We start from the raw sequence: 25,757 nt of genomic DNA, 5'->3' as shown, positions 1-25,757 counted from the left end.
TCTTTGTGGTTGAATCTCTGCTCGACTGAGGGACCTTACAGATAATTGTATGTGTGTGGTGGTAATTCAACAGTCATGTTAAACATGTTACATTTCACAATTTTTTTATTGTTTAACTCCTGAACTTATTTAGGTCTGCCATAATAAAGGGGTTGAATACTTATGGACAAGACATTTCCGCTTTTAATTTTTAATACATTTGTAAAAACATTATCCCACTTGGACATTATGGGGTATTGTGTGTAGGCCAGTGACATCTCAATTTAATACATTTAAAATTCAGGCTGTAACAACAAAATATTTAGGCTGTAACAACAAAATATGGAAAAAGTCAAGGGGTGTGAATATGTTCTGAAGGCACGGTTACATCATAGACGCAATAAACCTTTGATAAATCATTTATTTTTATTTGAAATAATTCCAACTTTCCACTGATATATTAAACTAATATACAGCACTTTTGCAGTGCCTAAATAAAAATATCCAGCTACTCAAACAAAAGTTCACCCTAAGTTAATGAACTAGAACACACAGTATTTTTGTTATTTTCTCTTATGAACAATACAAAGCTATACTAACGAATCCATATACCAAAACACGGAAAAAGCAAAACACTAAGGTTTTCCTGAGTGCCTCCTTAGTCCTCCACCCCTGGTCCCATATGGCTGTGTGAACTAGACACAGGGCTGTGTGAACCAGACACAGGGCTGTGTGAACCAGACACAGGGCTGTAGCAGACCAGGCAGCCTGGTTGTATCAGGAGACTTATCCTCCAGAGGATGAGGCGGCTGTCCAGGAGCTGAAAGAAGGGATGGAGGTGGGGATCCTTCTCCCTCTTCCCCTTCCTCTCTTTCCTCTTCTACCTCTCCTCTCCTCCCCCTTCTCCTCTTTCCCCTTCTCCTACCTCTCCTCTTTCCCCTTCTACCTCTCCTCTCTTTCCCCTTCTCCTACCTCTCCTCTCTTTCCCCCTTCCCCTTCCTCTCTTTCCCCTTCTCCTACCTCTCCTCTTTCCCCTTCCCCTCCTCTTTCCCCTTCCTCTCCTCTCTTTCCCCTTCTACTACCTCTCCTCTCTTTCCCCTTCCCCTCCTCTCTTTCCCCTTCCTCTTCTCTCCTTCCCCTTCCACTTTCTCTTCTTTCTTTCCCCTTCCTCTCCTCTTTCCCCTTCCACTTCCTCTCCTCTCTTTCCCCTTCCTCTCCTCTTTCCCCTTCCCCTCCGCTTTCCCCTTCCTCTCCTCTCTTTCCCCTTCTACTACCTCTCCTCTCTTTCCCCTTCCCCTCCTCTCTTTCCCCTTCCTCTCCTCTCTTTCCCCTTCCACTTCCTCTCCTCTCTTTCCCCTTCCCCTCCTCTCTTTCCCCTTCCTCTTCTCTCCTTCCCCTTCCACTTTCTCTTCTTTCTTTCCCCTTCCTCTCCTCTTTCCCCTTCCACTTCCTCTCCTCTCTTTCCCCTTCCTCTCCTCTTTCCCCTTCCCCTCCGCTTTCCCCTTCCTCTCCTCTCTTTCCCCTTCTACTACCTCTCCTCTCTTTCCCCTTCCCCTCCTCTCTTTCCCCTTCCTCTCCTCTCTTTCCCCTTCCACTTCCTCTCCTCTTTCCCCTTCTACCTCTCCTCTCTTTCCCCTTCTCCTACCTCTCCTCTCTTTCCCCCTTCCCCTTCCTCTCTTTCCCCTTCTCCTACCTCTCCTCTTTCCCCTTCCCCTCCTCTTTCCCCTTCCTCTCCTCTCTTTCCCCTTCTACTACCTCTCCTCTCTTTCCCCTTCCCCTCCTCTCTTTCCCCTTCCTCTTCTCTCCTTCCCCTTCCACTTTCTCTTCTTTCTTTCCCCTTCCTCTCCTCTTTCCCCTTCCACTTCCTCTCCTCTCTTTCCCCTTCCTCTCCTCTTTCCCCTTCCCCTCCGCTTTCCCCTTCCTCTCCTCTCTTTCCCCTTCTACTACCTCTCCTCTCTTTCCCCTTCCCCTCCTCTCTTTCCCCTTCCTCTCCTCTCTTTCCCCTTCCACTTCCTCTCCTCTCTTTCCCCTTCCCCTCCTCTCTTTCCCCTTCCTCTTCTCTCCTTCCCCTTCCACTTTCTCTTCTTTCTTTCCCCTTCCTCTCCTCTTTCCCCTTCCACTTCCTCTCCTCTCTTTCCCCTTCCTCTCCTCTTTCCCCTTCCCCTCCGCTTTCCCCTTCCTCTCCTCTCTTTCCCCTTCTACTACCTCTCCTCTCTTTCCCCTTCCCCTCCTCTCTTTCCCCTTCCTCTCCTCTCTTTCCCCTTCCACTTCCTCTCCTCTCTTTCCCCTTCCTCTCCTCTTTCCCCTTCCCCTTCCTCTCCTCTCTTTCCCCTTCCTCTCCTCTCTTTCCCCTTCTCCTACCTCTCCTCTCTTTCCCCGTTCCCCTCCTCTCTTTCCCCTTCTCCTACCTCTCCTCTCCTCTCTTTCCCCTTCCTCTCCTCTCTTTCCCCTTCTCCTACCTCTCCTCTCTTTCCCCACCTCTCCTCTCTTTCCCCCTTCTCCTACCTCTCCTCTCTTTCCCCTTCTCCTACCTCTCCTCTCTTTCCCCTTCTCCTACCTCTCCTCTCTTTCCCCTTCTCCTACCTCTCCTCTCTTTCCCCTTCCCCTCCTCTTTCCCCTTTCCCTTCCTCTCCTCTCCCCTCTTTCCCCTTCCTCTCCTCTCTTTCCCCTTCCACTTCCTCTCCTCTCTTTCCCCTTCTACTACCTCTCCTCTCTTTCCCCTTCCCCTTCCTCTCTTTCCCCTTCCTCTCCTCTCTTTCCCCAACAACTTCCTCTTTCCCCTTCTACCTCTCCTCTCTTTCCCCTTCTCCTACCTCTCCTCTCTTTCCCCTTCCTCTCCTCTCTTTCCCCTTCCTCTCCTCTCTTTCCCCTTCCTCTCCTCTCTTTCCCCTTACTCCTTCTCCTCCCATGGTGGTGGTGGCGAGACAGAGTGGGTTATTGATCCCACTCAGAGTTCAGGCATTAGTTCCACCAGGGTGACTAGACTAGAGACAGACAGCGCTCTGTGAGCCACTCTAGTTGGGACTACAAGGCAGGGCTGAGTGGAACTAGGATGTATCCTTCTGATTTTGATCTCCTCCACATCAGTTTTATTGACTGAAGCACTGTCCTGTGCTTCAGTTCCAATGGGAAAGGCAGTGGCCTTGCCTTGCTGGAAGCCGGGGTGAGCACAGCCTAGTCGTGTGTTATCCCAGCTGCTGTTCAACAACTTGTGGGGATGTGATGAGTTCTCCATGGTTGGCTGAGGTTGAGAGGTAATCACTCCTATCATCTCCTGGCATCTGAGATGAGATGGCCACTGACCACAGCTATCAGGCCCTGGGTTAGCATGGCACACAGTGATGGGACTACCAGTGGCTTGTGATCATGGTGTGTGTGTGTGTGTGTGTGGACGAATTCTCGAAGGACCAGCGATTTGTCCACTACACTGTCCTCAGGTAGTCTTCCCTTCGCCATCTATTTCAAATTCTCTCCCAAAAGGTAAAAACATAATCTCATGCTTTAGTCATTTCCCCATCATCTCTCCCTCGGTGTCTGAGAGCTGCAGTCTTGCTCATCTTTTCAAAATCATACATTTTAATGGAAACGCAAACTAATATTGAGGCGGGTGATGTTCGCCTTGCAGGGCATCTCACACGCTCCTCAAACATAACCAGAGATGTTCAACATTAGCGCACAGTCTAGCTGGTATCTGGGCTGTCACTGTTAGCAAGAAATGTCTCTTGGCTTCAATGAGTCTCACAGGAAGTGCTGATGGTTTATCGTATGGATGATTTTACAGAGTGTGTATGTTTGATACAGTGGTAGTTTGTGTGTGTTACAGCGGAAGTTTAGTTTCTCTCTGTCTCTGTGTGTGTGTGTCTCAGAGGCAGTCTCTTCCTCAGTGCCCCGAGGGCATCTAGGCTCAGTGCAACTTGTGTTATCAATTCCAAATAGAACAGTGTGTCAAGTCTTTTAGTCCAGTTTGCCTTCACTTCAAGTTTGGCTGTTTTCCCTGGGGACTATTCCCCTGACCTAGGAGTAGCTGTATGCTCTATTCTCAGCATGACAGACTTAAAAAGGAGAGAAAAAAGAAAATGTTCCTCTTCATATTTTATTCTCCTTTTCATTCCTCTATCCTTGGGCTCATGACCTGCAGAGGGAACATAGTGGAGGACGGTGGTTAGAATTACAACTATTATTCATCGTCTCTGAGGATTCTAGAACTGTTGTGTGAACTGTCGTGAGCCGAAAATGATTAACACAACCTCGAACAGCTGCCTGTCTGTCTGTCAGAGCCGGATGTCCATAACCAGCTTTCTCAGGTTGGGTCTAGGAAGTATGACAACGTGAGACTAGTGAGACCGAGTAGTATATATGGCTCTGATGCCTGTGGGCAAAGTTTGCCATCTAGTGGTTATTGGTGGCATTACATAGCCATTCCAATGCATGACCACCAGTCAAGTCCACATCTATGACCCCCACCCCCTGTAGCGGTCAGCATGGCCCCAGTACATACCACACAACAGATAAGTACTTTAAGAAACCAGCTTACTAACACAGTATAACAGAACCAGAATGGAGAGAGCAGTGATGCTCACCTGTCTTGTCCCCAGCAGCCGGCCTGTTGTTCCTGTGCGTCCAGCAGCAGTCTGCGACCCTCCTCGTAGTCATCCTGGTCCACACTGATCAGCAGGCGAACCCCCTCTCTCCCCGCCGCCCTCCGCAGAGAGTCTGTGATGAACACCCCCTTCAGGGCCTCCAGCAGCGCTCCACTCAGATAGTCCCCCCAGAAGGCCTCCAGGTTGTCCAGCTCAGAGAACTTGATGTCACATATGATGGAGCCCAGGTCGCGGGCGCGCAGCACGGAGGTGGCACGACTGAACAGCTCAAACTGCCGCTCCAGGGGCTGCTGCTTGTCCGATGAGACGCCGCCGCGCAGAGCCGACTCATGCTCCCAGTATTCTGCTCGCACACGCAGACGAATGTCTGCAGGGAGGGGGGAGGGTGAGGAGAGGAGATGGAGGGAGGTAGGGGAAGAGTGAAGGGAGGAAAGGGGAGGGAGAGCGAGAGAAAGAAGAGGAACGGGTAAAAGAGGGAGGGAGAGTGGTGGAGGGGAAGAGAGAAGAGGAGGGGTAGATGTAGAGGAGGGACAGGAGAGGTGATTTTAGGGTGCAAAGAGGTGAAACAATCAAAAAGGGACAGAGGGAAATGGTAGAAGCAGGAGATTGAGCGGGATGAGATATATCATGTACACGTGAGAGTGAAAATCAAATATGAGAAGGAGGGTGGGATCATTGAGTCAGAACAAAGGGAAGAGAGAGAGAGGGACAAAAACACAAAAACACAAAAGAAAATGATAAGAAAACGTTTCAAATAAAGCCGTAATCACAGAATATTATCCGAAAAATTGTCAAGAACAGGCTATGGGAGGGTTGATAGACAAGTGCCAAAGTAAAGAATATTTAAGGGGAGCATACTACATTCAACAGGACTGTATCTGACATTAAACTAGTGATTAGTGTAGGATACCACATACAGTGCCTTGCGAAAGTATTCGGCCCCCTTGAACTTTTCGACCTTTTGACACATTTCAGGCTTCAAACATAAAGATATAAAACTGTAATTTTTTTTAAAGAATCAACAAGTGGGACACAATCATGAAGTGGAACGAAATTTATTGGATATTTCAAACTTTTTTAACAAATAAAAAACTGAAAAATTGGGCGTGCAAAATTATTCAGCCCCCTTAAGTTAATACTTTGTAGTGCCACCTTTTGCTGCGATTACAGCTGTAAGTCGCTTGGGGTATGTCTCTATCAGTTTTGCACATCGAGAGACTGAAATTTTTGCCCATTCCTCCTTGCAAAACAGCTCGAGCTCAGTGAGGTTGGATGGAGAGCGTTTGTGAACAGCAGTTTTCAGTTCTTTCCACAGATTCTCGATTGGATTCAGGTCTGGACTTTGACTTGGCCATTCTAACACCTGGATATGTTTATTTGTGAACCATTCCATTGTAGATTTTGCTTTATGTTTTGGATCATTGTCTTGTTGGAAGACAAATCTCCGTCCCAGTCTCAGGTCTTTTGCAGACTCCATCAGGTTTTCTTCCAGAATGGACCTGTATTTGGCTCCATCCATCTTCCCATCAATTTTAACCATCTTCCCTGCCCCTGCTGAAGAAAAGCAGGCCCAAACCATGATGCTGCCACCACCATGTTTGACAGTGGGGATGGTGTGTTCAGGGTGATGAGCTGTGTTGCTTTTACGCCAAACATAACGTTTTGCATTGTTGCCAAAAAGTTTGATTTTGATTTCATCTGACCAGAGCACCTTCTTCCACATGTTTGGTGTGTCTCCCAGGTGGCTAGTGGCAAACTTTAAACGACACTTTTTATGGATATCTTTAAGAAATTGCTTTCTTCTTGCCACTCTTCCATAAAGGCCAGATTTGTGCAGTATACGACTGATTGTTGTCCTATGGACAGAGTCTCCCACCTCAGCTGTAGATCTCTGCAGTTCATCCAGAGTGATCATGGGCCTCTTGGCTGCATCTCTGATCAGTCTTCTCCTTGTATGAGCTGAAAGTTTAGAGGGACGGCCGGGTCTTCGTAGATTTGCAGTGGTCTGATACTCCTTCCATTTCAATATTATCGCTTGCACAGTGCTCCTTGGGATGTTTAAAGCTTGGGAAATCTTTTTGTATCCAAATCCGGCTTTAAACTTCTCCACAACAGTATCTCGGACCTGCCTGGTGTGTTCCTTGTTCTTCATGATGCTCTCTGCGCTTTAAACGGACCTCTGAGACTATCACAGAGCAGGTGCATTTATACGGAGACTTGATTACACACAGGTGGATTCTATTTATCATCATTAGTCATTTTGGTCAACATTGGATCATTCAGAGATCCTCACTGAACTTCTGGAGAGTTTGCTGCACTGAAAGTAAAGGGGCTGAATAATTTTGCACGGCCAATTTCAGTTTTTTATTTGTTAAAAAAGTTTGAAATATCCAATAAATTTCATTCCACTTCATAATTGTGTCCCACTTGTTGTTGATTCTTCACAAAAAAATACAGTTTTATATCTTTATGTTTGAAGCCTGAAATGTGGCAAAAGGTCGAACAGTTCAAGGGGGCCGAATACTTTCGCAAGGCACTGTAGAAATACTTACTGGTATTATATTTTCTTAACTCTTCTTGAACTGCACTGTTGGTTACGGTTTTGTAAGTAAGCATTTCACGGTAAAGTCTACAATTGTATTTGGTACATGTGACAAATAAAGTTTGATTTGGTGTAGGACACTGCTGTGTCATTAACTGCAGTTGATAACAAAAGTCTGTCTTTAAGAGGAATACAGGTGAGGCAAGGCAGAACTGAAGACAGCTGTGGAGCACAGAGGTGAATGTAATACCAACCAGGCCGTCTACCATCACTAACCTGACAGTGGGAACAATTATGACCTGGTCGGGTCAAGAAGAGCATCAATGAGGATTTACTGTATGACTAACCAGATCTATTTTTCACAACGCCCACTACCAAGAGTTGTTGTTGTAGTACTAGAGTAAAATCAGAGGATGGATAACAAGCATATTCATCAGGGAAGCCCACTACCACACCACACTGTGCAGTTCTAATAGTCCACCCCCATCATTATTCACCCAGGAGATTTTAGCCAGGCACTGTAATCTACACACTGAAAGCTAGAGCTATAGCTATGTAATCCATTTCTCTGAGTAATTACAAAGCTTGTTACACTGTACTTACAATACTAATGAGTTATAGGTGGCACAAAACAGGCATAAATAAAATGCTACTTGTTGTGAGGGTTGTAGGATTTTGTTAGGTCACTCTAACACTGTAAACAGCCCTTGGGATGGATAGCAACCTTTCAGTGTTTTTGTTCTGTTTCAGCAACAGGAGAATTAGCGGTCATGCAGCAACAGCACAGTGAGAAGGGTCAGGAGATACATACTGTACTGAGCAAAGGCAAGCAGACCTCTGTCTCATCGTCCTCTAATGCCATTATTCACCAAGCGCCCAGCAGAACCAGCGGCCTTCCGACTTTGCTGCAACAAAAAATCCAATCCTTCCAAGTCCCACACTACCCCACCAGAGATGTAAATAGATACATGTTAGCAACAAACGTTCCAAGACAACAATTATTCAAATTAAAATATTCTTGTGAAAGAATGTTTGTTGCCAACATGGAGGATAGTTTGTCAAACTGTGTATCTGGATTTACCCCACCCACCTTGCCCTGCCAAACTTCATGTAACAGAAAATGGAGGAACGATAAAGAGTAGAACTGGATTTAAAAAGTGAGAGAGAGAAGGAATATGGAACAGAAAGGGCAGAAAGGAAAGGATGGGGGACCAGAGGTCCAAAAACTCACATTGAAAATTTGACCAGTCTTAGATCTCAAAACACCTGTGGATGTGAATAAGAGTGAAAGCTATGTGTAGTACCATACACAGGGACCTGGGTACCTAGCCATACCTTGGTCTCTGAAGACACTGAAACAGGATTGGGTAAAGGAGAAACTGACAAATAGTTGCTTCCTCTAACGAGGACACAAGAAATAGAACCAGACAATTTAAACTGGAATGTTGTACCAAATGAACCAGGGACATGACTGTGCCTTAGAATATGTGATTCATTTGAGTTCTTTGTCTCCATCCACATTATTGTTCAGGGCCATGGGGGACAGCCTCTGGAGGGGGCAGCTTTGGAAAATGCCAACATTAGAAATGCAAATGTTGAATTGATTATGAATTTCTTAACATTTGTAAGAGAGAAAACCAAACACTGGTTCCTTCTTTCTTTATAAGGTTGTAATGAGGCGATACAAACACGTACTACTTGGACCATCAGGGAGGTTAGACAGATCTCTTACATTTACTGCCAACATTGAAAACATGCTCTGATGTACAACACAGTGTAACAAAAATGTATCTTAAGATCAACTGCAAGTAGATTTGTAGATCGCTAAAATATGTCTTATATCCCATCAGGCCAAATATGATAATCATGATCATATTTCATGAAGTTCAACTGTTAGTTTGCACACAAAGAAATTGGATACAGAAGGTGTTTGGAATTATTATTTTTTTTCTTCCTGGAGGCAAAGTTATGGTACAAGGAACATTTCTGTCTCTATTGATACAGCAGCTCGTAGGACATTTGTCAATGAGGTTGACAGAGAACAATAAGACGCATACAGTCCCGAAAATAAGACTAAATGCACACAGCCCCATAATCTGACATGTTGTGAAAAATAGTTGAAGGGTTGCCTTCCCTCATCACTACTCCAATGTCTCACCAACATCTCCACATTGTTACTCTGGGGAGATGTTTCTGCATGTAAAATCATGGACCATTTCAGGAAATACATTGTCAATTTGGGGGCATTTCGCATCAGAAAATACATGGCTTGTCCCTAAGGCAGTGTTTCCAAACTCGATCCAGGGGACCTTAAGGGGTGCACATTTTGGTTTTTGACCAAGCACTATACAGCTAACACAAATAATCAAAACTGGATGATTAGTTGATTAATAGAATCAGCTGTGTAGTGCTAGGGCAGTAACCTAAATGTGCACCCAGGGGGGGGCCCCAGGACCCAGTTTGGGAAACCCTGCTCTAGGGGATACATTTATCTCTCCCTGCCAGCAAGGTGTCAAATCAGCAAAAACAGGATGTGCAGCTGACAAGGCACAGTACTGCTCTGAGAGGAAACTGACACTGAAAGTCAGCTTCAAACTAATAACATCTGAAAGTTACCAGGACTGCATAATACCCCTGTCAATTGTCGATATGGTAAAACATGTCAGATAAATAATAAACTGAGTAAAACTGTAACAATTGTGCACTTTTGCAATGTACAAGTCTAGCGACATGGATCACATACTGTGTGGGGACTGTGACATCAACACCTACTACACAATGTCCCCATACTTCTAAACGACTGCTCCTTCCTACCTACTTGTGAAAAATGGACTTGCTGAGAGCACCAGGAAAGGAAGGCCCTTAAAAACAATGAGAACATAGTGATTTTGTTAAGGTTACAGAGTACTTTACGCTTCATCAGAGACAGATAGATCCATTTAGACAGAACATTAGGAGGCACAACTTTCATTTTCTCCCTTTAAAAACAAGGAGTTGGTTAGATTCTCCATTCACCCCACAGAAAAGTACCCATTTACGAGGAGTCACTTGGTGCGAAGAGCTTCAACTCTTTATTGATCCGTTTTTCTGCTGAACGACAGACCAAGAGAGGGAGGGAGAGAGAGAGACAGGTAGATAGACCTCTCTCTATTCCCCTTTGACCAAAGCTCTCTTTCTTTTTTTGGTTTGTGTGGTTTGAGCGTTTAGTGTTCGTTCTCTCCCTCTCAGTGTGTGTGAGAGGATGTTTTTTCCTGACACACGAGTCGGTCTGTTTTGAACTGCGAACATAGAGAAAGGAGAGAAAGAGAGAGAAAGAGACAAGCACAGTTGGATTGGATATCTGTCAATTTGGTTGTTTCTCAAGATCAAGCAGGCAAGCTTAACACTGGTTCAAAGGCAATCACTTGGAGTTTGAATTGTTTTTGAAGCCTCCAAGTCCACTGTTTAACATTACCGTTTAGGTGGACAGTTTTACATCGCTTCTAATCGTAGGTTACAGTTTGGTATAAGAAATTTTAACCACAAATAACTGAAATACTGTAACTGAAATGCTTGAACTGAGAAAAGGAACTGATTATGTGAAAACAAACTGACTGGTAAGATAGTAGAGGTAGTAATGGGTTTGGTCTGAATGCTGTGAGGCAGCATTGGACTGGACTGCCCCATCTATCTCTGCTCCCCACACTGGGAGCTCATTCAGGGGTCAGAGATGAGATACAGCATGCGGTTACACAGCCCTTAACACAACACTGTTGGGTCATTTTCCTCAGAACTGCTCGAGCAAAGGTTCCAGAGAAGCTGTCGGCGGCCATTTTATGTTCATATAAGGATAGAATTCGAGTTCAGACTGACAAGAGGACTGAGATCAATGGATCTCTGAGACCAGTTTGACATTTTTTAATTGAGATTCCAGAATGGGTTTAGTCTCTTTTTGTTTTAGTAAACCAGAATCAGTTGGGTTGTTTGAATTCTGAGAAAGGTATTTGTGATCACTGACCAGAGGTATCTACTGAAGTTGATGCCACAAGAACCATTGGGACTCAGTTAAAAGGCTCCATTTTGATGGCTGCTTTAGAAGAGTAGTTCACCCCAAAACTAAAGTTAATCAGATGTTTTCATTATGCATGTAGTGGGATATACACTAGACTAGACAGTGTGGAATATGTACTCAGTTATCACTTTTGAGGAAAACATCTGTCAAACTTTGGCTTTGAAGTGAACTACCCCTTCAAGAAAAAAAAATTTTTCAGGTCAGTTTGAGCTTTGAGTCATTTGGAGAATCAGAGCATGGTATTCAGAAGAGGGGTCTGGTTCAAGGTCGCATTACGGTGATTAAGAAACTTCTGGAATATTCTACGCATATTTCCAAGGACTCTTTGGTCAGTTCTGTGAAACACTGAGGCCAACATCCCTCTTTAGAGTAATAGACAAATCATGGAACATTCCAGAACACTTTGTGGAGAGTATACTGTTTTTTCTGAATGGGGTAAGGAGGAACAGGATAGCTAGAATAATACACAGGCATTGAACACAGAGCATAGTGGCAGCCCCCCCTCGTTCTGAGGGGGAGGGCCTCTTTACCTTGGGCATCGGGCCAGACTGACGAGAGAGCGAGCGACTGAGGTGAGCACACACTGCAGATCATACGGACAGAGTGAAAGGCCAGACCAGACTTTTTTTTTTGTCCAGCCTTTCTCTCCGCTCTCTAGGTCCGCTCTCTAGGTTACTCGATCTGAGTCACAATCCTGAGTCAACCTGGTGGGGATCAAATGTGGAGTCAAGACAGCAGCATGTTCAGAGGCAAAGCAACAACACTGTGTATGGTACATGGCTGGGACTGTGAGGCCTAGGCTACTGCAGAGGGCAAGGGGCAGGTATCCTTCAGTAGATTGTTTTGGGTTTGATCACAGGAAACTTAGTGCAGCTGATTTAGAGAAGGCTGTTCTGATCGACGGGGACAAAACGGCACATTTGAAAGGGTTGCAGTGTTATGTTTGAGCACTACGAAGACAGTGTAAAATCATAAACATATTTGTCTCCCTGAAGAAGAGACTTCATGGATTGCAAAAAGTTGTCAAAATCAGATCATGTTGATAAATAAGCAGTATCACTCATCAGTAAGTGTCAGGCTGTGGGAGTGGCTGTGTCTGGGATAGCCACAGGACGAGGGGTTAGTTGGGTGTCAGGTAGACTAGGTACAGCAACAGAACTGGAAGGGCTAAGGGCCTATTGACCTGGGCCCAGTTTCCCGATTGAACTTAGGCTTACGAGTGTTTTAACGATGCATATTTCCTATAACGGCCAAAGATGTAACATGTGGTTCCAAAAACACCGCGCAGAGAGAACGTTCGCCAAGCGCGTCGTTGAGGCTTGTGTTGATACTGATAGTATTGAAAGAAAGGCAACGCTGCTCTCAGATCAGCTTTCTCCACTCAAATCTTACCTTAACATTAGGGGCGGCAGGTAGCCTAGTGGTTAGAGCGTTGGGCCAGTAACAAAGGTTGCTGGATCGAATCCCCGAGATGACAAATGACAAGGTGAAAATTTGTCGTTCTGCCCCTGAACAAGGCCGTCATTGTAAATAAGAATTTGTTCTTAACTGACTTTCCTAGTTACATAAAACATTTGATAATCAAGATTTGGCACATCATTGCACACATTAGGCATGATATATATATATTTTAATGTAGACATCTCAGGTGTTTGTATAAATTACAAAGACATTGTCAACTTTGTGTTTGTAGTCGACTTTGTTTGGAAGTTATCAGCGGATAAACCGGCGGATAAACCATGTTTAGCGGTGTAGTCGACTTTGTTTGGAAGTTATCAGCGGATAAACCGGCGGATAAACCATGTTTAGCGGTGTAGTCGACTTTGTTTGGAAGTTATCAGCGGATAAACCGGCGGATAAACCATGTTTAGCGGTGTAGTCGACTTTGTTTGGAAGTTATCAGCGGATAAACCGGCGGATAAACCATGTTTAGCGGTGTAGTCGACTTTGTTTGGAAGTTATCAGCGGATAAACCGGCGGATAAACCATGTTTAGCGGAGCTCTTCTGTGTATAAAGTGATGCGGGAGGGAAAAAAAGCATCTAACGAACCACTTAGCTGTTCTATGAGTGGTCTGAGACAGGTGTTAGATTACAAGTGTGACGTTAATAACGATGGTTTTGGGAAACAGCTCTGAGATTTAATAATGCTCCTACGAAGGTTCTAACAAACTTAGCTTTAAGATGCTTTTGAGAAACCGGGCCCTGGTCTGGGAAGATGTCAGCAAGTGTGAGGCTATCAATTCAACTTATATGTTCAGTACACATTCAGAAATTCAGTGGGACTTTCTGTAGACTTTATGTTAGGGATAGGAGAAGACAGACAGTACTACCAACATAAGAGACAGGAGGCCTACCAGGCAGGGTTCTTAAGAACAGGAGCTGAAAAAAACTGGGTAAGAGAGAGGGGGAGATATGTCGGGGGAGATGAAAAGCGAGAGAAGAAAAATGGAGAAAGGGATAGCACAAGCAGTAGTTATGTAGCCTGGGTACCAGTCAGTTTGAGATATCATTCCACTCCTTGTCATGCAAAATGAGTGACAAGGAGTGGCATGATCCCACAAGCAGATCTGGGACCAGGCTAGTAGTTATGCTATATGAAGAAGAAAGACAAGCTCGGCTGACAAGTGTATAGTGGACGTAAGTGAAAGACCGAGTGTAGAAGACCGTAAACCACCTAACTGTCCTTCCCCTGGGCCTCAGTCTGGACCACAGGCTAGTTATTACGAGGCAGCATTCCAACCATGTGTGGCAGCTATGGTATGTAGGTATAAATCATACATTTTTCCCACAACTATTGGCAGCTTAACATTATGTTGGTCTGCACAGAACAGACTAAATTGTTCCGTTTAACGAGCTTGTGGGTTGACGCCGAAATGTCCCATTGAAACGTAACACGCTTGTGAGTTTAAGGTTGAATGCCACATTGAAATGCCATGTCCTACTACTACACTAAGCCTGCTGTGCTGTGTGGAGCTCAGACAGAAACGCTGACTCGCACTGCTGTGCTGTGTGGAGCTCAGACAGAAACGCTGACTCGCACTGCTGTGCTGTGTGGAGCTCAGACAGAAACGCTGACTCGCACTGCTGTGCTGTGTGGAGCTCAGACAGAAACGCTGACTCGCACTGCTGTGCTGTGTGGAGCTCAGACAGAAACGCTGACTCGCACTGCTGTGCATTGGGTATGTGAATTCCTCTCAGAGTGCATCTCAATAGGCTAAAGAGGCTTCCTTCCATTGTTTCCTCCACATTATCTGAATGGCCAGGATAGGTAAAAGGCAAGTATTAAGGCTGGATGCTTATTTAGTTTGAGACACTAGTGGGTAATGGTGAAGATAATCGCTGACATAGGCCTAGTATATTTGATAGATGGGAGTTGTAGGCGAGCCAACCCAATTCCCCTCTGTGCTACGGTCATCACGAAACAACAGACCAGATCCATTTCATTTCATTCAGTTTCAGGTTGGTGTTTTCTGCTTGGCCGTGCAAGCAGACTATCCTTGTGTGGACGTCTACAGAATCCCTCCATTGTGAGGATGTTAGTGTGGCAGGGAGCACACAATCAAAGACCCCGGGAGTGTGTAAAACGCTGTCTGAAACCCTGGGGATAATGTTTGAGTGTGAGACAGTTTCACCACCACAGAGAGCATATGATGACCAGGTTGAGGGGTTAAGCCAGGTCAAACACAGCCAGTCAGTATGGGTTGTATTTACTGATGAGCGGTCACTCATTCACACATGCTCTGCTCTCACAGTATTGTTACAGCACAGCCCACTCAGTCCAACATGCCTGCAGGGTAGTATTGATCTCCCAGAAGGCCCATGCAAACCATTCTCAAACCAGCAAGGGTGGGACGGTCAGCTTATGGTCAGGGTATAAGCTGAGCAGAGGGAGCAAACTGAAGTCGTTATCTTATGTGAGGACATGAACACGGCACTGGCTGGATTTAAGGTTGCTTGATATGGACATTTTAAGTTCAAACTTACTGGTGAGACAAGGTGGTGACTGGGACATTCTGATATGGCAGAGATTTTTTGTATCATCACCTTTATTAAGGGCTGTTGGGGTGATGGTGCTTACAGCTTCTCATTAGAAGTGAGATAGAAAATGGATGTAAGCCAGAGAGAGAGACTCAGACACATGTATAATGGCAAGAGAGGAACCCAGAGAGAGTGTGGTGAATGAGCAAGTGGGTTAAAGAGCGAGATGGAAAGAAAATAGAGAAAGACAGATGGAAGGGAAACTAGAGAGAAAGAGAAAGCCATGGAGGCTGGTCTTACCGCAGGTCACTTTCTCAGGTATAGGTGGGGGAGGCGTTTCGGGGATGCCCGTTCTTCTCCTGTGGGCGGTGGGCTTGCTGGTCCAGCGGCGGCCTTTACCCCTCTTCTTCCGTAGGGGGGCGGGCGTTGGCCTGGCAGAGTCAACACCTATTGGACAGACACAAAAACCAGCCAATCAGCAATGCTTAACTGGTGCAAATCCAGACAATCTCAGAAACAGTTACTGACATTTCTTAGAGACAAGTTCAGGCATGCACAGATTGTGCCGGAGTGTAGCTTACCCCCCCTCCATTGCTGTGTGGCGTGTTCGTCATGTGATTCTGTCTGTGCACAGGGGTCAGTCAGTCCAGATGTGCAAACCTGTCTTCTGTCCTCTGTCCCGTAGTCCACTCTGAAACGTTCTGGTGATACTGAGAGGCAGATTAAAGTCAGACACTGACACAGCAGAGTGCAGACAGACAGGCAGATAACACACAGCTGGGAGAAGTAGGCCTACAGGTGATTATGACAACATTATCTCTATTACTGCGTGTTGGCTTCCAGTTATGAACAGCACTATGTTACAGTCCCTTACCTGTCCTCCTTTTCTTGCGGGACACCAAAGGCAGGAGGTCGTGTCGCGTCAGGACTCGCAGCAGCTGCAACAGGGGCTCCAGGTTACCCTCACTGAGGTACCCACGTCTCTCCAGCTCCAGCAGCAGTTCTAGCCCACTCTTGGGCTTGTGGCGGGCAGCGGTAGGGCAGGCCAAGGCAGGACCCTTGGGCTGTAACCGCCGCCAGGCCTGCAGGAGCACTGGGCTGGGGGAGACTCCTTTACTGGCCTCAGGGTCCTCCTCACTGGGCTCGCTGGTCCAGCCAGCTGGGTCCAAGGGGTGCCCTCCAGCCGGATAGGTCTCATCCAAGAGGAATGACAGCACCTCAACGTCTGTCTCGGTCAGTTGAGAACCGACAACTTCAAACATCTCGTGTAGAGAGAGCATCCCATAGTACGTCAGGCACTCAGTCTCATCCCAGTACAGAGAGTCTCGGAGAGAGTACCTTGGTCGACGCATGGTTGCCATTGTTAACAAGCTAGTTGGCTATCCTTTCCTAATGCACCTTGGTCAGACGTTTCTATGTGATAAGAATAAAGTTAATTAGACAATGTGAGTAGCAATGAAGTAACGACTCAAAATGTCAAACTAAACAACAGGAGGACTTGCTAGGTTTATCAGGTTATGAAATAACAAGCCAGATAGCAGCCACAACGCGAATGGACCATACGATATTGGCATGGACAGTTACAGGCTTTAAAATGCAAGCAACTGTCTAATTATAAGCGATGTGGAGGTGTGAAATACAAAGCTACTTCGTTTTCGTTGTGGCAACGTTACAGAGCTCGAGATCTCGCTGAGCCACCATACCTTGCAAGTACAAACTGTGTTGACAGTGCAACAAATTACGTTATGTAACAGACGTTCCACTGGATGAAAAAATCTGCACTTTAAATTTAGATTGACAGCCCCTGAAAACGGTCCAAAATAGAGATGGTCCCTCATACATAGCTACATTTGTCTCGATTTGATAGCAAGCTAGATGGAAACATCAACATAATTAGTTGCAGCTGGAGGAAGCCTTTGGGTAGCTAGCTAGCGTTAGCTACGAAATTATCGCTAGCTAGCAACAACAACAGCTGACAATAACCATGAAGATGAATCAAGACGTTAAAATACATGTAAAGACTAAAGGCGGTAATTCATTGTCAATATAATATTGTTAATCGTTGCAACAGGCTAAATAATGTGTTATTTTGTGAAACTCGCCTTCGTTGTTCGAAGATGGTTAATGTTGTCAACACAGCTGGGGTGTATTCATTAGTCAGATTCGGTTCTAAAACGTTTTGTCTGTTGCAAAACGGAAACCGTTTACTCTTGGAACCAAACGGAAGCAAACAGAAAAAAATGAAACAGGAACAAAGCGGGGAGGGACCTGCCTAAATGTGTCCAATAGAAACTCGTTTTCGTTGCAAAACGTGTTGCAACTGAATCCACTAATGAATACGCCTCGTCTCGCACGCAGAGTTGGCAGGAGAACAACAACAGGCAGTAACCAATCACTGCACTTACTTTTTTAAGACGTGTTGGCAGTGATCTACCGCCATGATGAGGAGGGCAACAGTGGGTAGGTAGCGAAGAGACGAAGATGTTGTAGTCAGACCTACTCATTTTATACACGAACATTGTGAATGAGGCAGTATTGCTGATTCAAGACAGTATAGTGACCTATCAGATCGTTTTTCCCGGAATATCTAATAAATATCCTGTTGTTTTCACCTTGTACTATGACCAGCACCGCTATGCTATTGCCACAAGAAATCACGCCCCATCGTGAATGAATGTTTTATTTTATTGGAAGATTTTAAGGCTACATATAAATGTGTTCTGTGTGTCTATATGGCAAAAGCTGCCACGGTCATCCCCCTCTTCAAAGGGGGAGATACTCTAGACCCAAACTGTTACAGACCTATATATATCCTACCCTGCCTTTCTAAGGTCTTCGAAAGCCAAGTTAACAAACAGATCACCGACCATTTCGAATCCCACCGTACCTTCTCAGCTATGCAATCTGGTTTCCGAGCTGGTCATGGGTGCACCTCAGCCACGCTCAAGGTCCTAAACGATATCATAACCGCCATCGATAAAAGACAATACTGTGCAGTATTTTATCGACCTGGCCAAGGCTTTCGACTCTGTCAATCACCACATTCTTATCGGCAGACTCAACAGTCTTGGTTTCTCAAATGACTGTCTCGCCTGGTTCACCAACTACTTCTCAGACGGAGTTCAGTGTGTCAAATCGGAGGGCCTGTTGTCCGGACCTCTGGCAGTCTCTATGGGGGTGCCACAGGGTTCAATTGTCGGGGCGACTCTTTTCTCTGTATACATCAATGATGTTGCTCTTGCTGCTGGTGATTCTCTGATCCACCTCTACCCAGACAACACCATTCTGTATACTTCTGGCCCTTCTTTGCACACTGTGTTAACTAACCTCCAGACGAGCTTCAATGCCATACAACTCTCCTTCCGTGGCCTCCAACTGCTCTTAAATGCAAGTAAAACTAAATGCATGCTCTTCAACCGATCGCTGCCCGCACCTGCCGCCCGTCCAGCATCACTACTCTGGACGGTTCTGACTTAGAATATGTGGACAATTACAAATACCTAGGTGTCTGGTTAGACTAAACTCTCCTTCCAGACTCACATTAAGCATCTCTAATCCAAAATTAATTCTAGAATCGGCTTCCTATTTCGCAACAAAGCATCCTTCACTCATGCTGCCAAACATACCCTCGTAAAACTGACTATCCTACCGATCCTTGACTTCGGCGATGTCATTTATAACATGGCCTCCAAAACTCTACTCAGCAAATTGGATGCAGTCTATCACAGTGCCATCCGTTTTGTCACCAAAGTCCCATATACTACCCACCACTGCGACCTGTATGCTCTCGTTGGCTGGCCCTCGCTTCATATTCGTCGCAAAACCCACTGGCTCCAGGTCATCTATAAGTCTTTGCTAGGTAAAGCCCCACCTGATCTCAGCTCACTGGTCACCATAGCAGCACCCACCTGTAGCACGCGCTCCAGCAGGTATATTTCACTGGCCACCCCCAAAGCCTATTCCTCCTTTGGCTGCCTTTCCTTCCAGTTCTCTGCTGCCAATGACTGGAACAAATTGCAAAAACCACTAAAGCTGGAGACTCATATCTTCTTCACTAACTTTAAGCATCAGCTGTCAGAGCAGCTCACAGATCATTGTACCTGTAGATAGCCCATCTGTAAATAGTCCATCCAACTACCTCATCCCCGTATTGTTATTTATTTTTTTGCTCCTTTGCACACCAGTATCTCTACTTGCACATTCATCTTCTGCACATCTATCACTCCTGTGTTTAATTGCTAAATAGTCATTACTTTGCCACAACGGCCTATTTATTGCCTTACCTCCCTAATCTTACCTCATTTCCACACACTGTATATAGATTTGTTCTATTGTGTTATTGACTGTATGTTTGTTTATTTGTAACTGTGTTGTTTGTGTCGCACTGCTTTGCTTTAACTTGGCCAGGTCGCCGTTGTAAATGAGAACTTGTTCTCAACTGGCCTACCAGGTTAAATAAAGGTGAAATAAAAAATTCTAAAATAAAATTTCTGACCATATGAGCGCTAGGCTCTCACAGATCCATCCGGACATGATGCTGCAGGTCTCTTCTCTCCAGCTCCGAGAAGGGTTGGTCTCTCTGAGGGTGGAGGCACACACTGTCTCCCCTCACACTCACAGCAGTCTTTCTAACTGGGGGAGTCCACAGAGATACACTGATTTTCTATACATCCAATGCCCATAATCTATGCATATTATATCCTGTATTACTACCAGAGTAAAGATTGTCTTGGGGCCCAACCACCTTGCCCAGAGGTGGGTTAGATCTTTGGTGCATCTCCAATACAATGTCGCTCACCTGTTCCTCTGGACTGTCAATGACCACCAGGTCTCCGCCCTGTTGAACACAGTCGACCTGACCGCTGCTCCAGCTCCTCCTCTCAGTGGAGAAGAAGTAACACCTGGAGGATAAAATCTTCCAGCCCTTAAGACAAGGTGTGTGAGGCGATGATGTACACAGACACTCACAGACACACACATAAGAACACATTCATGCACATTGCACACACACGTGCACAAACATACAGAAACACACATACACACATAAGAACATATTCATGCACATTGCACAAACACACAGTATATAGTGCATAGATATAGAAGAAGGACAGATAAATCAAGACACTGCTGACCTTGGGTGATCTGGTCTCTTAGTGGACAGTGTCGGTCCACAGGCAGGAAGTTGACCAGCTCTATAGGCATCTTCTGAAGGGAATCCCTATCCCTCACCGTGACAACAAAGTCTCTGTTCAAAATCGCCTCAGTTTCAGAGAGACTTATGAGATCTAACTGAAGTTGGTTTCTAGTCTCTGCGACCCTCACATGCTCTCACCTCAACTGGTCATAACGCTTTGATCACACCAATAGCATCTTTGTGAAAAATGGTATGCAGTATCATCTGGATATGTTTGCAACAAAAGTTCAACATTTACCTTCTGCTACCATTTCTGTCGAGCCGTCTAGGCATACAGTTTGATGCATGTACTGGATAAATCCAACGTATGCACCACACAGAACACACTGCAACTGCCTCTGCAATGCTGGAAGGCAAATGCAGCATTCCATTGGAAATGAATGTACTTCTGGTGTACCAAAATGCAACGACGCGTCGGTGTGATCGAGGCGTTAAGCTGCACTGATGTTCAGGTGTTGTCTCTGTGACCATTCCCTGGTTAATGTGAGATCTTTTATCTCTCTCTGTTGTTGGTTTTTAGATGCCGTCAGGTCTATATCGTTTTTTTGCAATTGGTTGTTGGATGTCAGTAGGCCTTCATACTCTCTTTGCAGCAAGGTCTCTGTGTTGCCTCTCTGACTGGTACTTGGACGCGACAAGTTACATGTAGTCTCTCTCCAGTTGGTCCTTAACCACAGCCACATAGCTGTTCATTTTCTGTAGCTCAGCTTGAGTTGAAGTCAAAGCATAATTTTGGCTCCGGAGCTGGTTCTTGGCTGTGAGGACAGTGTCGTAGTTGTCCCTCAGAACCTGAAATTATGCCTTCAGTCAGGTACAACTGAGAGAAGCTGTGTAATCTGGTGAGATGGACACAAAGTGTGAGTGTTAACAATTAGTGTATAGCAGATTGTTTTAGTATATGCTGCCTTTAAGGTTATAGTGTGGCCCAGAGCCATGTATTTAGATATTCTAAATACATGGCTCTGGAGTGGCCAAGGCCAATAAGGATGTGATGAAGAATATGCCTATTGTGTCCTCCTGTAATCATAGACCTGAGATGGTTAGGATTGATACAAGCAGTATCCAGGGGCTTGAGGCATCACTACAGACCCGGGTTCGATCGGGAATCCCATAAAGTGGCGCACAATTGCCCCAGTGTCGTCCGGGTTGGGAGAGGGTTTGGCCAGGGGGGCTTTACTTGGCTCATCGCGCTCTAGCAACTCCTTGTGGCGGGCCGGGCCCCTGTAGGCTGACTTTGGTCGTCAGTTGAACGGTGTTTCCTCCGACACATTGGTGCGGGTGACTTCCGGGTTAAACGGGTGGGTGTTATAAAGTGTGGTTTGGCAGGTCATGTTTCGGAGGATACATGACTCGACCTATGCCTCTTCCAGGCCAGTTGGGGAGTTCCAGCGATGAGACAAGATCGTAATTGGATCGCAATTGGATATCACGAAAATGGGGAGAAAAAGGGTGTACATTCTTTTAAATGAATAATGCAGTATCCGGGGCAAAACTGACCTATTCAAATAAGAAGCATTATACAGCTCATTGACTGAAAAAACAAGGTCGCCTAGCTGTTAAGCAGTTGGTCCAGTACCCAAAAGGTTGCTGGTTTGAATCCTTGAGCCGGCAAGGTGGAAAGATATGTTGTTCTGCCCTTGAGAAAGGCAATTAACCCCCAACAACTGCTCCCCATTTACCAAAAATTATTGCAGTTTTTAAAGTGCAGTAACTGCAGTTCACTGTGGTATTTTAGATGCAGAATAACTGCAGTGTACTGCAATTGAACTGTAGTTATACAGCACTCTAACTGCAATTACACTGCAACATTTCTGAAGTAAAATGAGAATGTTGAGAATGTAAACATTATATTTTCGAGGAAGGGTGAAATCAAAAACCAAACAATTGAAAGCAAAATGTATAGAATTGTAAACAAAAATAAGACATCAAAAGCAAAACCCCAAAACTTGTAAGCAAATAATTTTAAAGCGAGAGCAAAACTCTATGACAAATGATTACAAAAATAATATTTGAAAACGAATGCAAAAATCGTTTTTGGTTAAACTTTCCCAGCAACCAATCCTATTGAACATTTTGCCAACGCTCTTGCCTGCATGTACTACCTTTTGGTTACTCTACTGTATATTTGCTTTCGATGTCTGTTTCTTTGATTTCACTGCCAGTCTTTTCGATTGCGAGTTTTGGCATTACTTTCCGTGAAGGGCGGGGTTTAGAGGGAGGCGTAGACAATGAGTCTCCATTGGTCCGCTAGTTTTGGAGTGACGGTTCGTCTTAACCCAATCAATGAACATGGACAAAGTTCGGCGCAGGTCTACGGCGAACCAGTTACCTACATCTGCGCCGAACGTTGTGCAACAGGTATTTCATATGTTTACCTAAGTAGTTAGATGGTTGTTATTAAATGTATTACATAGACATGCTTCTAATATCCGTACATTATTGACCCGTGACTGACCATTTTGAAATACGTTAGCTAAAACCCGAAAACGAGGTGACGTCAGACCGTCTACTTAAGTAGGCAATAGAAAAAAGCCTGTCTATCATGTTCATTGATTGGGTTAAGACCAACCGTCACTCCAAAACTAACGGACCAATGGAGACTCATTGTCTACGCCTCCCTCTAAACCCCGCCCTTCACGGAAAGTAATGCCAAAACTCGCAATCGAAAAGACTGGCAGTGAAATCAAAGAAACAGACATCGAAAGCAAATATACAGTAGAGTAACCAAAAGGTAGTACATGCAGGCAAGAGCGTTGGCAAAATGTTCAATAGGATTGGTTGCTGGGAAAGTTTAACCAAAAACGATGTTTGCATTCGTTTAAAAAAAAAATGTAATCATTTGTCATAGAGTTTTGCTCTCGCTTTAAAATTATTTGCTTACAAGTTTTGGGGTTTTGCTTTTGATGTCTTATTTTAGTTTACAATTCTATACATTTTGCTTTCAATTGTTTGGTTTTTGATTTCAACATCCATTATATCACCCGTCCTCGAAAATATAATGTTTACATTCTCAACTTTATTTTTCATGTTCAGGTTTTATTTTATTTAGAATCATATGGTGTGAAATTGACCCCATACAACTGACTGTTTCCCCTTCCCAGATAAGCTTTTTGGACGATAAAAAAATACAAGAATTTGAAAGACCGAAGTCGCGTTCCGTTCCAGCAGGTGGCGATAGTGCAACACGTGTTTGCTGCCGTGCTCAAATGAACGCCCTCCTTTGTTTACCGCATACGGTGTCTACGCTATGTTGTTGCAAATGTACCTGTGATTATCCGCTAGCAAGCTGTTCAACTTTTCTCCTCTAAAAATGTCTAAAATAGAGTTATTGAGAGTGTTTCTCAACCAGAGATTGACAATGGCAGCTGAGGAGATATTTGGCGTCGTTGAAGAAACGATAGCAGAGTACCAGGAAGAGAACAGCCGTCTACGTAGCATGCTGGATATCGTTATTAAACCAGATATACTATTACATAGAATAGGTGTGTGACTGAGGATGCTAGCTGTTATATTTTAAACGTTCTTTGCATGTGTCAAGTGGTCAATGACAATGTAGCTCGCTAGCTATGTTAGTATCTATCTAAATAGCTAGCTATCTAACTAGAATACTATTCATGTTAACATTTTAGATGTTTTATTTAATTCTCTATCCTTCCCTCCAGACATCCAACAGCCCACTCACCCTGTATCTGAAAAGGACATTCTCCCTGAGCAGCAACACTGTGAGCAGGAGTGGAGCCCCAGTCTGGGGCAGGAAGACCCACATTACATACAGATAAAAGAGGAACCGGAGGAACTAGAGTCATCTTTGAAATATGACTACAACCACCAGGACCTGACTCAGTCCTCGCTGACTCAGTCCTCGCTTCTTTATGAAACCCAAAGTGAAGACTACGAAGAGACGTACTGTCTTCCCAGCACCTCAACTGCACAGAGGAACTACTCTCTACACAGCACCTTAACTGAACAGAGCAGCTACTCTCTACCCATCACCTCCACTGAACAGAACATGATACAGATCAAACCAGAACTTAATGCAGAAGACAATGGAGTATCAAAACCATCCCGTGAGTCTCAGCCCCTCTTTGCAGATGATACAGAGTCTTCTGCAGCTCAGAGTAAAAACATGAAATGTGTCAAAGGGGTAGAGAGTAGACCTCTGTCAGATTCAAAGCCACTTAAATCAAAGAGATCACAGACAGTAAGAAAACAAAGTGCCTATATTCACTGTAAATTTTGTGGAATGTATTTCTCCTACTTAGCTTCTTTAGTGAATCATGCAAGAAAGCATGCACAGGACAAAGAATGTCTATGTGGTGTTTGTGGAATACACTTAGAGTCCACAGAAAGTATGTTAGATCATCTAGAAACCCACGTTGGAGCTAGAGTTTGTCATGTTTGTGGTGCATTTTTCCCTGGGAGTGCTGAGCTGAATGATCATATGAAGGTTCACCCAGGGGAGAAATCGTTTCGCTGTCCTGATTGTGGCAAGTGTTTCAGAAAAAATCCAGATCTCACAGCGCACAAGAGGATTCACACAGGGGAGAGACCGTACCGCTGCCAGTTTTGTGGCAAAGGATTCAGTCAGAGTGGAAACCTGGCTGTGCATATGAAGAGCCACTCTGGGGAGAAACCGCATTGCTGCCCTGTTTGTGGGAAATGTTTCAGCAGTAAATCTTATATGAACACACACATGAAGATTCACACAGGGGAGAGGCCGTTTTGCTGTCGCATATGCGGAAAATGTTTCATAAGAAACCCTGATCTGACAGTCCACATGAGGACTCATACAGGGGTGAAACCATATAAGTGCCAATATTGTGGCCAAGGCTTCAAGCAGAATTATCACCGGAAACTACACATGAAGATCCACATGGGAAAAACCATATCATTGCCATCTTTGTGACGTATTTCAGCACTAGCACCCAGTCAACCTGGCATGAGATTTCACATGGAAGAGAAGGCGTCACTGCCAAGGCTGGCAGAGGCTTTGCATAGACTGGAAGTTTGGGAAGACATAATGACAATGCACAGAATAGTTTAGTGTAGAAAATACTGCCTGTAGACCTTGTTTATGATACATGTTTCACTCAGCCGCTTTATTGAGGAAAGTTTTTACTTGCAGTGACTGTTAATATGTGGTTGTTTTACCTGTTTTGAATCCACTGACTGTAAGTCACTCTGGGTAAGAGTGTCAACTAAATGACCACAAAAACTACATAAGGCAATGATTGCTACTAAATGGTTAAAATGGATGAACTCCCCTAGAAGATACGAGAAGAACATTCACAAGAGGGAGAAAACATAATGACAACCCGACAAAAAACCTCATGACAACATGGCAGTCGTCCCATGTAGGGAGAGTCTTTCAGAAAATACAAGAAGTGCATTAAAACATCTCATTCCCTAAA

At 44.8% G+C, this 25,757-nt stretch overlaps 1 protein-coding gene and 1 non-coding gene across 4 annotated transcripts; one reads left to right on the top strand and one right to left on the bottom strand.

Moving 5' to 3' along the window:
- Nucleotides 1–382: 382 nt before the first annotated feature.
- dedd2 (DNA-binding death effector domain-containing protein 2) lies at nt 383–24,106 on the bottom strand. Of its 3 annotated transcripts, XM_014153294.3 has the most exons (10): nt 24,029–24,106; nt 20,285–21,182; nt 19,951–20,053; nt 17,255–19,784; nt 16,027–16,565; nt 15,734–15,862; nt 15,453–15,599; nt 4,560–4,947; nt 4,227–4,290; nt 383–4,111 (listed from the first exon to the last, which is right to left on the bottom strand). In XM_014153294.3, the coding sequence occupies exons 5-9, from the start codon at nt 16,511–16,513 to the stop codon at nt 4,251–4,253; spliced, it is 1,191 nt and encodes a 396-aa protein (XP_014008769.1). In that variant the 5' UTR covers nt 16,514–16,565; nt 17,255–19,784; nt 19,951–20,053; nt 20,285–21,182; nt 24,029–24,106; the 3' UTR covers nt 383–4,111; nt 4,227–4,250.
- Nucleotides 23,092–25,757, top strand: LOC106576492 (uncharacterized). Its single transcript, XR_014380382.1, has 2 exons — nt 23,092–23,828; nt 24,009–25,757. It is a non-coding gene; the product is annotated as an uncharacterized LOC106576492 (transcript).

Source organism: Salmo salar, chromosome 02 (assembly GCF_965601325.2).
Source record: "Salmo salar chromosome 02, fSalSal1, whole genome shotgun sequence".
Lineage (NCBI taxonomy): Eukaryota > Metazoa > Chordata > Actinopteri > Salmoniformes > Salmonidae > Salmo > Salmo salar.
The sequence above is the reverse complement of the archived record's forward strand: the minus strand, read 5'-3'. Positions and strand labels throughout refer to the sequence as shown.